The sequence below is a fragment of the Rhizophagus irregularis genome, chromosome 13 (genome assembly GCF_026210795.1).
Source record: "Rhizophagus irregularis chromosome 13, complete sequence".
Taxonomy (NCBI): domain Eukaryota; kingdom Fungi; phylum Glomeromycota; class Glomeromycetes; order Glomerales; family Glomeraceae; genus Rhizophagus; species Rhizophagus irregularis.
This window is the reverse complement of record NC_089441.1, coordinates 5,065,412-5,084,314: the sequence shown is the minus strand read 5'-3', so window position 1 is coordinate 5,084,314 and position 18,903 is coordinate 5,065,412. Positions and strand designations below refer to the sequence as shown.

The window sequence follows — 18,903 nt, the reverse complement described above, 5'->3', positions numbered from 1 at the left end:
GTTGCAAATTCCCTCATTATTTCAAGGCGCGATTCTAGATAAAAGCAGTAAAAGATCAAAAGATTCAATGTATACATATCAGGAAGCGTTTCCCATTGCTCGTATTACATCCTGTAGTGCCGTACCTAAAAGTGTAGTCTCGCACAAATACTTCAGGAATTTCTCCAGCCATACGATTCCAAAGCGTATACATTAATCTGTTTAAATAATTTCTTCCATTTCACTCTTCAAAAATTAGCCGAAATTCATCAATTTGAAGAAAAATGAAAATATACTTGCCACGTCAATCAGATTTTCATTGTTCAAGGCCAGGATGTATAAGAGACATTACTCAATCTAAAACATTACTATATTCATTGGATTTCCGTAACTGAACACTGTAAAACTCATCACATATTTTTTGTGGACCAAATAGTAAGACCGCCAACCGCAATCCAAGAACGATTTCGATGCAATTTTAATATCTTTCTGGATTTCATACTCATCTAAAGCATAACCATTAGTGAAATCAAGTAAGCATATAAAGCGCGGGGGCTCTTTTGGCCTTTTCGATATCTTCCATTTTTTTTTGTCGAGACAATTAAACAATTCAACTCCATAACGCGTCTTTCCTAGCGAATTATAGTTTCAATTTATTAACTTGGGGCGGCTTAAAAACCGCTTTATTTCTGCGTCGTAAAAACATACAAAGGAGAATGTATGGTTAGAAAGCCTACGGCGCCAGGTGCCCCACCGCATAAAAGGTGATTCGATACTTTTCGCGGGAGCTTTTTTTATGCTTCGTATCTAAGGAATTACAAAATTCCTGTCAATCACATCAATAATTTCGCTAGCGTCACGTTGCTTTAGACATACGCGCTTATTATTGCCTACATCGTCTACGTCCATTTTTTTATGAATTCCTCCAAAATCTTTTTTTATGAGCATCTTCGATCAACGTCACTATATTTCGGAAACAAAGAGAAAGCACAGTGTATTAACAATTAGATACAGCTGCAAGAACTTATATGTATCAATAATGGTAGCGTGAATACAAAGACTAGACAACACAGGAAATTTAACTGTATACCGTACCTCGCGGAACGCCTCGAGGGTAAAACCTACTTTAACGCAAAAAAGAGATTTCGGAACAAACTCGATATTTCATGCGAATTTCGTCTCGAAAGCGGAAACCATCGAGACACTTACGGCGGCGGGCGGAGGCGGTTGTAGACGAGACGATATGGATGCGATTAGGTGGAAATATATAACCAACTGAAAAATCGTTCTAATCAATTCACCGGGGCCAAATCTTCACCAAGTACTTGTTCAAGGTATGCATCATTACGAAAATTCTCGTTAAGATTTTTAACTGCTCATTATCTTTTTTGAAAGGGTTTCGTTTTAACTTCCATCACCTCAGTTTATTAGCTTCATTGTTGTTGGGCAATATTTGTTTCTTGAGATGTCCAAAGTGCGAACTTTTTAATGGGACATCAACTCCTTCAACGCGTCATTTTGACACGGCCAACCGAATGGCACTATTAATAGGAATATCCGTAGTAACAATATAACGTAATGTTCGGCTACATATATTTGCAAACGCGAAATCGAGAAGTTAAAACAAGCGTTAAAAAATAATAGTCCAGCAGATAAAATAAAGACTTTTTGTGAACTGGCGGATAGGAATTTTCTCAAAGTTATTGTTAAGTCGAATGGCGAGTACTCGGATATGAAAATAGTTTGACATCTGATATATTTCATATATATATACGTTTCCATAAAAGGCGGTGTTGACTAATTGCTACGAACTGCGACTGCGAATTGAGTCAGCGATGTGTCAAGATCAAATACAAAATTACGAAAAAAAAATTATTAATCAAAAATCACCACATGGCATTACGTCATAACGTCACACGAGAGTGCCAATCAAAATATCCTGATCAGCGAAACTAATCGTACTACGCAATATAAATTCGCTAATAAAAAAATCAAGACTACGCAATATAAGATATGAATATTTCGGTTATGACTGTGCATTTACAAGAAGACGACTGTAGCTTGCAAAAGCCCAATATCTATTTTTTTATTCGGAACTTTCGAGCGACCTTATTAACGCAGGAACATAAACTTTGAGAGTTTTAATATCTTAATTTATTTCGACTCCGCGCGTATTCTATGATGATCGAAATTCGTTATATCAAGCTTTTTTATTTATCGCGACACGTGCGATTTCGAACATTGAAAATTTAGATTATTTTTTATTTAAAACATTATTTCGAGAAATTTTATACACTAATTAACTAAAACTTAAACAAAATCATCTTATCCTACCCTGTTTTGCTTTTTCTTACTTCACTATTAGCACATATTTTCAATAAAAAAAGTTCATCGATTAAAGTGTAAAAAAAAAGATTTCGATTTATTTTTTAGAGGTTTTACATATTATTGCAAATTTTGCAATTTTCGAATTGGCTGAGAACAGTTTAAAGAAAATAAAATAAAAAAAATGATTTTTTTTCAAAAACCCACAGTTCGAAAACAGTAAATTTTATTGCATTTTAGATAGAGAAGGTGCGATTATAACCTGAAAATGTTAATTTTAGAGCAGAAAAACTTAATTTTTCAGTTTTGCATATAAGCGACTTTGAGATTTTGTGTAACCTAAAAAGTTCTCTATAAAGAACTTACCTAAGAGTTGGATTTTTCATCCTAAAATCAAGGTTTTCATGTTATAATCGCACCTTCTCCTTCCAAAAATGCAATAAAATTTACTGGTTTTCGTGGTTTTTAAAAAAATCATTTTTTTTATTTTATTTTCCTATTTAAACTGTTTTCAGTAATTCGAAAATTGCGATAATATTTCCAAACAAACAATCTTATTTAGGAAATTCTATATTACAACCTTATAAAGTGTTCAATATTCAATATTTTCAACATTCCTAGTCAAAAAAATTTCATCTGAAGTCTTCAAAGCTTGCGTATTCCACTAAAATTTCGTTAAAAGGTCATCACACTTGCTGCTAATTTTATTGGTTTAAAACCGTGAATCGTCACGTATTCCGGTAAATCGAATAATTTTTAATATAACTGATTCGGTTATTTTGTTCCGTTATAGCTATTATCAAGAATTTACTAATAAGTATTAGTTATTTACTAATCTAGTAGTATATAAATGGGTTATCATCCGAAGGATGATGGCCCCATTTATATACTAAACTAGATCAGTAAATAACTTTTTATCATCCTAGATATACTATTTGGTCCGCCAGTTTATAACTGGCGGAAAAAAATCCTAAATACCAATTAGTAGCCCGGTGATAAATTCCGTTATATCAAATTTATTTTAATATATGTGATTTGCTTCCGGAAAAATGTTCCGGTATAAGGCCAGTTCCGGTTTATTGGGGGTTCCGTTATATCGAATTTCACTGTATATATGATACATAATGTCTACTGACAAATACAAAGACAAACTTTTAGCAATGATGCTTCGAGACATTGCATTATAATACGTGTTTATATGAGAATTAAACTGAGCTTAACAAGATAAGGCAAAATTTGTTATTCGTGTTATTAAACAAGATAACGACAATTGTCAATGACGAAGCTGTAGTAGTTTACTAACTTCGCAGCAATTTAATAATGAAACTTGTAAAAAACTTTTCGATACGCAAATGTGATATTCAACTCTGAGCTAGTGCTTCATTTTTGCCTTTTAAAATTAGCATTAACAACAATAGTTTTTAATTTTGCATTAGGTAATTTTACTTTCGAACAGTTGTCATGTTTTATTTAGTCGCTGCACACGTGATTATAAGGTCTGTGTAATTAGAATTTTTGATATTGACTATAAAAGTTTCCCGATGTATGCATATGTATGAATATCAGAAAAATAAAAAAGTACTGTATGTACATATGGAAAACATACAATATATAACAATGCAAATGCAAAATATTAAATATCGAAATATTATTTTTTTTATAATTTTATTAGTAAAATATTTAAAAATTTTTTATTAAGGTCTAATAATAAAGTATAATGATAATTCGTGTAACTAGTGCATTTGACATCATTTTGCAAAGTTTAAAAATCTAAGAAAAAATTATTAATTTTTTTTCTTAAACACGTAATTTTAATTTATAAAATTAATTAATGTAAAGGTGATAAATTGTTAACTAATGGTATAATTAAACTAAGTGTAATTAATAATAACTACTATATTAAAAATATCTGATTTTAACTGTAATCACCAGGGACGACAACAGCGCAACCTTCAGTACTCTTTCCGGTTTTGCACTTTTTGTGTCAGTGCAGCAGCGAATGCACGTTAATACGTTCAACCAAGCTTCACGAAATTTTTAAATCCTTTGCATACTGCACCAGAAGGCTTTTTAGGTATCATATTGACCGCCTCCATCACTTTTTTTCAATTTGTACTTAGTTCTGTCAATGGTACCGGTTACTTTGAACAAAACCCTTTTTCCTTTAGCAAAAGCAAGGGACTTAATTTGAAACCGTTGGGAAATTTTTTGGCTCCAGGTGCATTGGCAGGGTTAGCCTCGAGTGCAAAATGGTATAGCATCGTCTTCACTATCCCCGATTTCTTCCCCAGGCGTTTTTGGAAGGAACGAGCAGAATACTTCTTCACTTTCCAATCCGTTACGGTCGATGTTGCGCGCCTTAACCATACAGCGCGGCATGGGCAGATGCAACGATCGCAAGAATAATAATAAGTGTGGATAATTTAGCCATTTGTATTAATGAATTATTATAAAGCGGAATTGAATTAATTTTATTTAAATAAATTTTAAATAATAATAGCTTTAATTCCCTTTTTTTCGAATTTTCGGGAAGGTTTATATAGAGAATTACTGTCAAAAGGAATTAGAATATTTTTGGACAAGACCTTTTTTTGTTGATATTAATTGCATCCGTATGTCATCTATATTTAGTTAAATAGTGTATACATTGACGAATTAAGATCTCTGAGATTTAATTAAAGATATGATTTGTAAGGAACTTTATGTTCTAATTTTATATCTGAATTTAAGCGCCATTCCAAATTAATTTTTAGTTTAACTTCCCCCCCTCTATTTTGAATTTTAAATAATTTAAACACGTGTTCACATATGTTTAAAGCGCCCCCTCAAATTGGATGTACCGATTATTTCCTATTTTACCAAAATCTTAATATCATAATTGTTTAAATTATTCTTCCCAAATTTAAACTAATTATTAGTTTGGAATGGCCTAATTGCCCACCAAATTATAATACAGAAAAAGAAGAAAAAATAATACAATTATATAAAATAATTTGTTTCCAAAAATAAAAATAGATATTGATATTCATTTTCTTAAGAAAATTTCAATTGCTGATCTTTAAAATCTTACGTAAATTTTTTAGCAAATTTTATGCATTAATGTTATTATTTTTAGTAAATAAATAATTTTACAAGTAAAAAATTAAATACATTTTTGTGAAAAGTTTCATGAAATCATTACCACCAATAAATCTTTAGTTCATTTCAGATTTCATAAAACTACCTTACCTGATAATACACTTCATGTAAATCTCATCAAATAACCAATTACCTACATCTGCCAATAATTTTGTGAATTTTAGTAATTAGGATACAAAATAAAAATAGCAGTATTGTACATGGGACATTGTATGTCTAGAGATTTTTTTGTGCCAAATAATCCATATCTGCATCTATATCCAGACACGACAACTGCTAACCAACCTTAAAAATCTTTTGACTGGAATAAACAAGAAAAATGGCTGGCAATAATGTGGACAAATGTCCTGAACATAAAATTATACTGTAGCAGATATGGACCAGACTGTCCAGTTCCATGACAACATTGCTCATGATAAGTATAATTATATACCATTTTATTCTAAAAAAAACTCCATAACAAATAAAACCAATATATATTTTACATAATTACCATAAATTCATATGGGATACTATGACAAGTATTAATTGTTTTTTCAAATTGTTTTTTCAAATTTAACCTACATCTCATTTTTATTTTTTCCTATAAAAATTCCATCTTTTTTCTGTAAAAGGCTCATATTTCCAGAATTAGTAACCTTAAATCATGGAATTTATTGAATAATTTACATTTTCCGTGAGTAGATCCATAAAAGGCTTATTTTTATGGGTTTTTACAGGAATAATGGATAAAATTCTTTACAGTCAGCTCTCGTTATAACGAATTTTGATATAACGAATTATTTGGTACAACGAATCTTTAGTGTTGTACCAATTTTAACATATAAAAAATTTGCTATAACGAATATTACTAATTAAATGCTGTATATTGTTTAACAAAGTAAGTCTATAAACTGTATATAATAAAATAACTCTTTTTATACCGAATTTCTTTTTATAACGAACTTTTTTAAATACAATGATGATATTTTGTATAATATATGTTGTACATTATCATAATATACCACAATATACAGTACCAAAGCTTCATTTACCAGATTTTCCCATTATATCGAAATTCGCTATATTTTATTAATGAATTTTCTTATAATGAAGGCCAAACCACCAACTTCATTATATCAAGAGCTGACTTTTATTAGTCTACAGTCAGAACTCGATATAACGAACCCTCTGGTTTGATAGTTTTGGTTCATTATAATGAAGATTTAAAAAAATGAGTTTTTCTTGATATACTGATTTAAATAGTAAATAATGTAAAAATTCGCTATACAGAAAAATTATTAAAAAAAATTTCATTGTTGTATTTACATATTCATGTATGAATACATTATTTATTTATTTTGTATTACATTATTCATTATTTTTATGTTTCACTCATAAAATATTCCCATAAAGTTCCATTATTGTAAGTTATTTTTTTTTTAAAAAAAAATTTCCTAATTAAAGTTGATAAATTCATCCATACTTAATTGAATTGAAGATTCTGATTTATATCTCAATACCTTACACCTAATACCTTTTAAAATTCTCAATTCTTCATTAGTCACTTCAAAATTTTCTAGTGGGAAATTATGTAAATTAATCAAGTTTTCTATATTAATCAGTGCTTCTGTCAAGGAAATAACAGGAATAATTTCTTCTTCATCTTGCAAATCATCTGCACTTGGGTTTGGTTTTACTGTTTCAACAATTTCATTATCTAATAAAAAGCAACCATTGCTGTTAATTTTATCAGCATTTATATAATCCAATGCAGATAATGAATCATCAAATGGTAATTTTCAGATCATATCTTTCAAATCCTTTTGATCTTTCTTTTCAATCAATTTAATAATAGCATTAACATCATCATTTATTAATTCGTACATATAAATATATAATAACAACATTTAATATAATAACATTAAATTTATAATAGATAATATTTTAGTATGATTATAAACTTTTTAGTATAATAAAGATTTATAAATTTTACAATTTTTGAAAATTTTTTTTTAAAAATTAATTGTGTATAAAAAAAACACTTCTGCACATTATTTTTAAATCATGTGCGCGTTCCGCATGTGATTTAAAATTTGAAATTCCAACACTGGTCCAAGTTCTAATTTGGCAATCTGGACCGAAAATTAGGATTGGTCCAGTTTGAGTTGATGCTTCAACCTATCAATCTCTGCTAAAAGCGCGGAAGACTGGTCTCTTAAATATAATCCTATCTCAGACATTACACCTTCATCTAAAACGTTGGGTTCCTTGTACTTGGATTTTTCATATGCATATTCATTTTTATAAAACAATAGAAAATCTTTGATCGACAATAAAATCCCTTTATTTATGTTTACCCCCACGTGAGGAGCTAGAGCCAGGGTCAAATTGCATAATTTTAAATATTGTTTAATTTGAACTTCAGTTTCATCGCCGACTTGATATTTTGGTATAAAGACCGGAACGGCAGTTGCCAAATAGTTTTTATTTTGTAAGATACGTTTTTTTGCCTGCTCGTAACTTTGGATGGCTTTAGAGTCTCCATTGGCAATCTGCCCGTGCAAAACGTCTTCTAAAAGCGATGGATCACCCAAAAAACGCTTCTCTACATCCTGTAAAGTCACATCCAGATAAAAATCGCTAGAAAGACTGAGTTCTTCACTAATGCTATTTTTTATGAATTTTTTTATTTCTGAAGAATCTTTATCACTGACAATTCCAACATCGACATCCGAACCATAGGTTATTTCACCGCGAGAAAACCCTCCAGATAATAAAATTAGCGTTGGACGATAGTTTGCATAAGCGCTTTTAAGAATTCGATGTAAGGTAGTTCGTAAAGCCTCACAGTTAGATTTAGCTAAAGATATTCCATGCCTCTTAGTAACTTCATCTAGCCTAATATGATAGAGTTTTAGTCCGGTATTGTATCTATTGATAGCTAGCCTAAATTGATGGGATTCTTCCTTGCGGTCATAGAAACCATTGATAACTTCCTCCAAGAAATCATATTCATAACATTGTCTGTTCTCTTGAAGAGTGTTGTAGGTAGTAGCAGTGGCTAAATCCCCTAAAATAAGTCGGTTATCCAAATTTTGTAATGCCTGCTCCAGAATATCCATGGTATCTGGTAAGCAATCATATTCATAGGCAGACATCAATAATTCAGTCGTTTTCTGATCGTATTCACTACCTAAATAGTGATCTATCTTAAAACAAATATGAAGCGGATGGCGCTTGTTTTTTGCTCCATCAGTAAATGGGAACCTAACCTTCATAACTTGTTGTTCTAGGCGATTGTACGCACCTAGCGTGTAAAATTCCTCTCCTCTCGCTTCAAAAATAGCTACTAACTCGCGCTTGGGTTTCTCAAATGGAACTGGATCTAGAGAATTAAGGTCCCACTTTTCGGGTTCAAAGTACCCTCTGAAACATGTCTTTACCTCTTCCAGTGAGCATATTGCACCAAATTCCTCAACACACATCTGCCCTCGGCAGTGTTCCTGTCTTTCGGTTAAAGACGCGGAATGATTTAATATTTTGGTTTTTTCGAAGTCTAAAATATAATAATCAGTTGCTCCTGACATTTGATTTACAATAGTGTTTCTAGGTGCCATGTCTCCCCAAATAACGCCTTTCTCATAAAGAAAATCCAAAATTTTTTGGGAATTCTTAAGGTGCTCAAATCTGGCTGTTGGATCCTGCTCATACAGCAAAACCTCCTCTAGAGTTTTCCCTTCTTGTAAATAGGCAAGAGAATAGAATTTGTGCTGCTGCTTGTCGGCAAAGATCGCGAAAGGCTTAATTAACTTTAGCCTGACTTTATGTATTGATGATTGGTCGGATAAATCAACAAAAGAATCCTGGTGTTTTAGATTTAAAATATCAGATATTCTATTAATATTGCGTTGCTCGGTTAAAAATCGACCCTTCTTATCTGGATTGTCACGTTTGGTAACAATAAATTGATCAGAGTTTAACTGAATTGACTTGACCAACCCCTTCCTTATTAATGAATACAGGCCAAGTAAATCGTGATGTGTATCTATATATTCGCTGAGATGTCCTTGAGACCTTTCAAACAAGGAAGTAAACGTATTTTTTAGAGTTGGGTCGGCTACATAAGCAATAATGTCTCCTGGTGTTTCTTCTGAAAAAAGAGCCTCAGGGTTATCTTTTAGGATAAGTTTTCTATTATGAGTACGATTACCTTTTGTAAGTCTTTGAAATCTATAGTGATCCACCTTCTGCTGAAAATCTGGCTTGTTTATTTCCGATTCTATGAGATTCACTAAATAATTATCCTGGGTTTCTAAAGCAAATAGATAATCTTCTATTAACCTAAAGTCACATCTAGATATTACTCTTTGAATCAGGCTTAAAACTTTGCTGGAATCAGCCTCTTTTGGAATTTTATTAGCAATGTAATTGCCAAGTTGCTTATACAAAGGTTGATTTGCGTAATATGATAATTCTTGGCTTGGAGTTGTACTCAATATATTAAGAATTGCTCCCACTAATTTTACTTTTCTGTCTTGCTCATTGGACACATTCTTTAGTGCTTCTAACATTTTTATCTCCTACCTACAAATGAGTTGAATGCAAAACGGAGTGTATAATCATTAACGTACGCTAATAGCTGAAATTGACCCACAAAACAGACAATTTCACTCATGTACGCTGGGGGAGTTATTTTATGTCTATCTATTGTGATCATCTGGGAAATCACAGCCTTCCGAGAATACTTCCGAGAATACATCAAACAATATCATGCGAAAAGCCTTTGTATATCAATTAATAAATGAAAAATGGTCTGATCATCTGTGTAACCCCACTTTCATGATAAACTGATTTAGAAAGTATACAATCCGATTATGCATTCTTCAACAATATCTAAAATCAATAAAATTTATTTCAGAACTAGATGCTAATAATTCGAGCATCCACTAAAATTCTCTTGGCAAATGTAAACAATATATGACCATTTAAGAGGTCCCAAGGCCATGATTATATAGAAAACATGTAGCGTACGGTGAGCTATGTGCGTACGTATAGTGGTCAATGTATGGCAACGTCCGGTATACATCACCCTATAAAATGATTTGATTATGTCTAAGATATTATCACAAAATAAAAAAGCATTATTATGTTGCGAATCTTTTATTCCTTTTTACAGTATACATCACCCCACCCTACAGTATGGTAAAGATGACCATATATACCGTACGTTGATCACTATACAGACATACATAGGCCTACTTTGTTGGCTACGACACAAGTTCCGTCGTACCTTATGCGATACCCACATTCTAGTTTTTAAGCGAGCTTGAAACCTTTGCCTTGACATACAGATAAAATGAGCATGGTTAAAAATCTACCTATTGGCCTAATTTCACATGACGACCAACACCATGATCAACATTAATAACCAATAAAATTTATTTATTTTCACGTGACTAACAACTTTATCAAGTTATTAGGCCGTTTAGGCGTTACATCAACCGTGTCAACTACTAAAAAAAAAAAATATTGTTACATCACAGGTTTTTGTGTTCTACTCAACTGTCCTGATCTTACAAATGTATCATCAGCTTACAGTTGTCACAGACCGTATTTACTTACTAATAAAATAAAATAAAATAAATATTTGTTACATCACATAGTACATTAAAAATGTAAAATAAAAATAATATAATCTTAATATACTTAGTTTTAATTTTTGGCAAATATACCTAACATACCAACAGGGCGGACATGCTTATTATCACTTTGCCGATCATTTGCCGATCATATATATAATGATTATCACGTTTATTTTGAAGCTCCAAGCAAAATCATATTTGCTAGAAAAATTGTACTAATTATTTTATTTGGTAGTTTAGGATACCCAAAATATACTATAAAATTATTGTGGCAAAAAAAGATAAAGTTAGCTTTGAGCCAAAATTTTAATAATTATAGTATTAGCCAATCATATGCCGATCATCTGCTAATTTGACTTTGAAGCTTCGGGCGAAGCCACAGATGTTTGGGTGAAACTTGAAACTTTTATAGTATATTATTTAAGTATTCAAGAATCTATGGCTAAAATAAACATAGATAATTTTTAATAAACAAAAAGTTATCATTAAATACATGCTTGCAATTATTGTAAGATTAATATAAGGCTAATATTTGGTAAAATCTTCATGAACTATTTTATGAATTAATTTATTAATAGTATATAAATAAAGTAAATAAAATCAAAATTTTTATACATTATTATGTAGAGTTTGTAAAAAAAATAAACTCAACAGTATTTTTTGTGACAATATTGAACAAATGATCGGCAAAATGATCGGTAATATCGAGGATGTCTGCCCTGTTTAACATACCTAATATTGCCTTTATAAATCCTTCATCAATTGTATTTGTATTCTGAAATTCGTCGGTTTCATCAAATAATTCATTATTCTCATTTTTATGCATGGTTTCTATTTATCTGTTACCCTCTGAGTCATAAATTATCAAAAATGTTAAAAAATGATCTTTCTTAATAGTCAAAATCACCTATAATTATAATTTTAAAGGCTATACAAAGCTTATTTTTTTTAAAAAAAAATTTCGTCAAAAATTACATTGTTCCTTTTTTTGGAGATGATCAGCAAATGATCAGCATGATATATTAAATTCTAAATTGATTGATCGATATTTTGATCACAAAATTAAAAACAAACCAAAATTTGCGATTAAAGTTCAATTTTGAGCAGATGATTGATTGATCGGGCTAAACTATTAACCAACCAATTAGTTAGTGCTTTGTTGTTTTTGTTTATTTCCGTTTGTTTTTCCGTCAGTATGTTTTATTTACTTGATTAAAGATCATTCTACAGTTAAAATTTATTGGTTATAATTTTTAGTGTAACCGATCACAAATCAATTCTGGTGTCACATTAGGCCAGTTCATTTCTGTTTTTGGTCACAAAATCCGTTAGCCAATCTGAACATATGATCAAAATCAAAATTGAGGACACTGATCATTTGGTCGCAAAAAAATTTCAAATAACCAATCAGCCCATTTGTCTTGTTGTGCTTTGCCTATTTTAAAATATGATCAAAAAAATTCCACCTTTTTTTAGTTCGGGAAAATTGGGTTACTGATCGAGTTACACCAATTTATTAACCAATATTATTCAACTAAAAACTGATCAAAATTCCAAACAATCAGGCCTATTGTCAATCATTTGTAGATCCTATATCTATTAAAATATGTTCAGATTCAAGTTTCTCATCCCTTTGATCACGTTAACTACAAAAATAAATGAGAAACTTTGTGTGTGAAAAGCCCTTTACCAGTTATATATTTGATATTTTGTTTATGGTAAGTTTACTTTCTTAATTTGAAAAGTTAAATACCAAAAACATTTAAAACACAAATTTTCATTTATCAGTTATTTATTTAGAATTTAAAAAGCTATTCATTATAATAATTAGGGGCAAATTAAAAAAAAATCATTTTTGCGATCATCTCATGATCCTGTGATTCAATTTCAATTAACACTCCAAATAAAAAAAGAACGCCAATAGATCGTGAAATAATCGTAAAAACGATTTTTTCCAGAAGATGACAAATTTCGAATCTGATATACTCTGAAAAAAATCGTTTTACGATTATCTCATGATCTATTGGTCCAATTTCGGTAATCTTTTTTTTTATTTTGGAGCTATACAACTGAGTTACAGGATCACGAGATAATCACAAAACGATTTTTTTTTAATTTGCCCCTAATGATTATAGTGATTTTGTCCGGTTGTTGTACAATAATTATAGCTAGACATTTGAATTGTTATGATTTCATATTTGTTAGAAAGAGCTTTTTTTGCTCTTTCAGAAAAGTTAGATTGTCCAAATTGAATCACAGGAAGCTTAGATATTAATTTTTGAATAAAAAATTATTAATTAATTAATTTATGATTTAATTTAGATTATTTCTATTCTGTAAGAATGGGTACAATTTCTTTTTATTAGTGATTGGTCTGTAAAGAGTTTTTGTTGTTTCAAAAATTGTGAATTTAAAAAAAAAATGAAATTATTTTCCTCGACATGGATAGTCACGTGATTTATTTATTTTTTATTTTTATTTTTACTTATGAAAGGCAGATACATCTGTGAGATACTAAGGTACATAGAATATTTTAAAAAATAGACACATACACTATTGATCTATACTAAAGTACAAAATCCAACTGGCGGACACATCCTTCGTTAGAACGAACTGACTAATGGAAAACTAGTCGCCATAACAGTGAACGAGCAAAGGGAATTAGAAATTAAAGTAAAAATAAGGGGAAATAGAAGAAGTCGATCAAACATAAAAAAATAAGTGACCCGTAATTTCATTCGACCATCAAGGCCGCTACCTGTAAATACAGGGAGTCATCGGGGTAACTGGGTGTCTTATTAGAGTTATGTAACACTTGAGGAGTAAGGTTAGTGTTGATTGATGTGTCTTATTTCAGCGCACGTATTTTGACGGTCTTGGTATCATCTGAAGTAATATTTCCAAAATTCTCACAAATACGATAGCGAGGTGCTCATAGATCAATAACGGAAGAGTAATCAAGTTGAAAATCAGCATGTTCTTTTCGTAATTTCTCATTTGTTTCTTTTGATGCGGTAATAATTTTTGACGTCTTTTCATGAAAGAAGTCATTATTTTGTGGAACACTGTGGTAAAATGAGCGAGATCCTCTGTGATGAGCTATCAGCGCTCAACATGTTTAGGCATAGTACCATGATAGTCAGCTAGGGGTTTTAGTTCAATATCATGTTCATGTTTATAAGTTAATCGTTCTTGTATTAATTGTTCACCATATTCATCTATGGTAGATACGTGTGTTGTAAGTCGTGCCTTTTTATCTTGGTATTCAATGAATTTCAGCCAGGGCTTAGAACCTGGAGCTGAGTAAGACTGTTTTTTCTTGCCACTTCTGTAAATAGGATGATTAGGTACAAATGAGATTAAATGTTCTGGGGTCAAAATTATAAATTATCAACAGTATAAATCAATGATGTATTCAAAATTCGTGATGCTGATAAAGGTGGAACGTTTGTTGAAGAAGAAGAAGAAGCCACTGAGGTAGATGTTTGTAGATCAGAATTGTTGAGCACTTCTAGGTTAGTCTCCGTCTGCTGTACCACAGGAGAGGGTGTAATTGTCGAATCAGTAGTTAAAGGAGAATCACTAACTACTATATGTCACAAATAATGTAATTGCGCGTTGTAAAGCTGAATGAGAAGAACAGAACACGAAAATTATAATTATGAGGATTTGGTAAATTTGTTTTCTTGGAGTACTTTAGGTGTTTAAGAGATTTGTTGATTCTAAAAAAAGAAACTGGTAACGTTTTCCAGCTACTAGTTGATCCTCTAATGAAGTGATAGGGTTAATTTTGTTGGTTTTGAAGATTCTTCAATAACGACGCTTGAAGCGCTCTTGTTTTTTTCTCGTACGTGAATTAGGGCTATAAATGTGTTAAAATTTTCTAATATTTTTCTATGCATAAAATGATTACCGCGCACTAGCACATTTTTTTGACTATTTGCTTGGTATTTGAACGTATATTCGATTTCTAAACGCTTGGAATAAACGTGTTTATTATGGCGAGCATTCTATGCGGAAAAGAGATTATTAGCGTGTGTTTGTGGATGGAGTGACCCTATTTGTGTTCTTAAGTGGAGATAACCCAAGAACACCCCAAAAATTTTTGGTAACGTGACTTGACAAGTTTTAAAAAAATTTTCGCAGCTTTTTTCAAGAAAAAAAATAAAGTGAGGGGAACATTTATCTTAAAAATACTTGTAGTTTTTATAAAAAAAAAAATATATAAAGAAACGTTTAATTTAAATATTTCTTATCAGTTTAAGTGAATAAATTAAATAAATCTTCGTGTTATTTATATAATTTAATAATAGTAATAAAAAAGGTAATTTTTATAATGAATTAAATGGAAAAGTCTTGTTCTTATTCAAAACTTGATAGTTCAGTTCACCTTTATACTCCCAAGGTTGTAAATAAATTTTGTATTTTATTTTCACAACAAAAAAAAATACGAAATTAGAAATAGATTAAACTATATTTCAAGGTGAAATTACAAAAAAACATAGATATATTATTTTTAGATTAGTAGTACAAAGTGACATTACCGAAAATTTTTTGGTGTGTTCTGGACTTCTGGTGTTCTTGTTGAATAGGTAAAAAAATGTGTCAATTTGCATACACTTTATCACGTGCACATGTATAAATAAATGTCGATCCTATTCTATATGCACAAATACGTAATTGCTTTACAATTGTGTTACATTTGAACGGTTCAGTAAAAAAATGCGCTGTGGGCAAAAATATGAATCTTGACCCGTCACATAGATTAATCTTGACCCACTGCATGCACGTTATCAATCACATATATTTTACAATACACCATGAATAGAATCGACAACGTGCATGCAGGTGGGTCAAGTTTCATGTACGTGATGGGTCAAGATTCATATATTTGCCGCTGTGGGGCAAAAATATGAATCTTGACCCGTCACATAGATTAATCTTGACCCACTGCATGCACGTTGTCGATCACATATATTTTACAATACACCATGAATAGGATCGACAACGTGCATGCAAGTGGGTCAAGTTTCACGTACGTGACAGGTCAAGATTCATATATTTGCCGCTGTGGGGCAAAAATTACTTTCTTGACCCTCCTCGTATTACTTTCTTGACTTGGTCAAAATATGCATGATTATGTATGACAAAAATGTTCTTTTCTTGACTTGCAAAAAACATTAACGCATTGTTATTTTTCTTATTTTCATAATTTTTCAAGAGATATACACAAAGATTAAAATTTTTTATCATTAATGATTAATGACAAAATAATTTATTTTTTTTTTTATTTTAATATTTTAATATTTAGTTTTATGCTAGTATTTATTACCTAATTAATGTATTTCTCTTAAATGTAATCTTTTTATCAGCTATCTTTTGTAAATAAAATAAAATTATTTTAATTTTATCAATATTGTAGAAATAAAAAAGTATTGACCATGCTCGCAACTCGCAAAAGACAGATTGCACGCTATTTTTGTTAAATATAAATAAAAAATAAAATATTTCTTTTTTGTTTATCACAATCGCGTTTCAGGTCAAGAAAGGAACATTTTTGTCATACATAATCATGCATATTTTGACTGGGTCAAGAAAGTAATGCGAGAAGGGTCAAGAAGGTAATTTTTGCCGCTGTGGGCATTTTGCTGATGGATTTAAACCTAATTGGGGTGGGTTTCATACGATAATCATTTGTGTGAATTTTTAAGTGAATATTATTGGTGCACGTTTTGGGATCTGCGAGCTCAAAAATGAAACTTCTTGAGCGCGTAGATCTTGTAACCAGGACCTCTCTAAGTGCACCCCCTTGGGAAAAATATTAGAATGTGCACTTAGCATTTATAGAGAGTAAAATAATAAGAGCTCTTATAAGTTGGGACCAAGTCCAAGTCCACCGTGCACTTAAAAGAGAATTTATATAGTGCGTGCACTTATAGAGGGTGCACTTAAAGAGGTGTCACTGTACATATTCTCTATCGTTTTATTTTTTATTTTTGTATTATAAACTACTTTTTTTTTAAAAAAAAAAATCCGAAATATTTTTTTTTTTGAAAATTATATAATATAAAGTCCATACCATACCAACGAAGATTATATCATACTTAATATCGTTTTACCGGTATATCACTGAGAACATAAATAGAGGTTTTCTTTATTGTTCGCGAAAGAATGTCTTCGTTGCTCGGGCTCGCTGTGAGGTTTTCCCGACCTGTACCGCATATTTTCCGACCGACAGTCTTTTTCTCGTCTACCGCTAGATTATTCAACAAGAGTCTTATGATGCGAAATTTTAGTCCAGGAGATGCTTAAAGATAAGGGATTACCCATAATCAACACTACGTCATCTTTTTTTACAAGAGAGGATGTTGAGGCACTTAAAGTGAGCTTCCAACCAGTTACTTCCAGTAGCCTAATCATTTCTCCAGATGACGGTAAGTACCTGTGTTACTTTTCTCTTAGTGACCCCGTACTAACGATTCAAATATCATTTAGTTAGTAATGACTTTCCGGAACAATACGTTCAACCCGACATCAATCAAGAAAAGCTTGATATACAAAATTTCGATATCAGAAAGTTTGACGGAATTTATGATAATGATGTTCGGACGTTTATTCTCAAATTACATTGGGTTGTAAAGAACGCAACGGTAATAACAGGAACAAATGAAACTTATACTGACACATTGGTGGATGATTTGCTTCGTATTGTTGGGTTGAATACTTTTCCTTTGGTGATTAGGTGAGTAGTTATGTAGAATCTTTTTGTTTATGATGCGTTCTAAAGTTTGCATTCCTAAACTCAGAAATCACCAAGTTTGCAGACTGTTTATTGGAGGGTATCCCTATATGTTTGCAAACCCTGAATATTCGATCAAGATGATAGACACGTCCATGATTGCTGTGGAGGTCGGTATATTTTATTTTCTGACAGGGCCATATCTATTTATTAACTTAACAATTCTCTACAGGATAAGCATCTGGAAAACATTAGTTTTTTGAAAGGCTTTGGGGAATGGCAAATTGTTGCTGAGATACTCGCTTTTGGTGACGAAAATATGCGTAGAGTTCAGGCGAGAGACCAGACCGTATATGTTGTTCGCATCATCTCAAAGTACGTTACGTTCTACAAGGCTATGATCCCTGCACCATATTTTGCGGAACTTGGCGATGGTCTGCCACAAAAAGAATCAGTTGTAATTTTAAGATGGCCAGGAGAAAGCATGCCAGAGGCTGGCCTGAATATTGCAGAACCAGATGGAAGACGTGAAGTGCTGGAAGTATTAACCAGAATTCGTCAACATCTTTTGAATGGAAATTAAGTATACTAGGAAAACGGAAACCATTAAGGGTATACGCTTAATAGTAACTAATTTACATTGTATAAATGATCAATTGGTCACCACTAACGATTAATTATGTGTATAGTAAATTTTGTTTAATGGCAAAAAATGAATCCATTTAGTCTATAAATAGTATCATTGAATTACTAAATTGCTACTGCATAAATCATTATAAATTGCTTAAATAATAAGCATCTTTTATAACCTGAAGTAATAAAGGTATTAATTAATCTATAATTAGTATTACTTTTAAAATTTTATGAAAATATCACAATCTATAATTTGATCATTACGGTAATTATTATTTCAATTATTCTTGTGAAGTACCAGCATCTAATAATTTAAAATTTTAATTTTTTGTTGAAGTGCCGCATTACAGGATGTATGTATTTGTGTGCCATTTAACAAACTACTTAAATATAACCCCGACACTTTTCCAAAAAATTTATCCACATGACTATAAGATTGTATAAAGCTGAGAGACATTCGTTTTA

At 31.1% G+C, this 18,903-nt stretch overlaps 2 protein-coding genes across 2 annotated transcripts; one reads left to right on the top strand and one right to left on the bottom strand.

Annotated features, from left to right (window-relative positions):
* Window positions 1–6,878: 6,878 nt before the first annotated feature.
* OCT59_005714 (uncharacterized protein) lies at window positions 6,879–9,995 on the bottom strand (the record flags this gene model as incomplete). Its single annotated transcript, XM_025326073.1, has 2 exons — window positions 6,879–7,161; window positions 7,603–9,995. 2 exons carry the CDS (start codon window positions 9,993–9,995, stop codon window positions 6,879–6,881), a joined length of 2,676 nt encoding a protein of 891 aa, XP_025178075.1.
* Window positions 9,996–17,370: 7,375 nt separating this feature from the next.
* OCT59_005713 (uncharacterized protein) lies at window positions 17,371–18,658 on the top strand (the record flags this gene model as incomplete). The annotated part of the gene is made up of 4 exons (XM_025317577.2): window positions 17,371–17,500; window positions 17,562–17,808; window positions 17,873–17,975; window positions 18,038–18,658. The coding sequence occupies 4 exons, from the start codon at window positions 17,371–17,373 to the stop codon at window positions 18,386–18,388; spliced, it is 831 nt and encodes a 276-aa protein (XP_025178073.1). The 3' UTR covers window positions 18,389–18,658.
* Window positions 18,659–18,903: the final 245 nt, after the last annotated feature.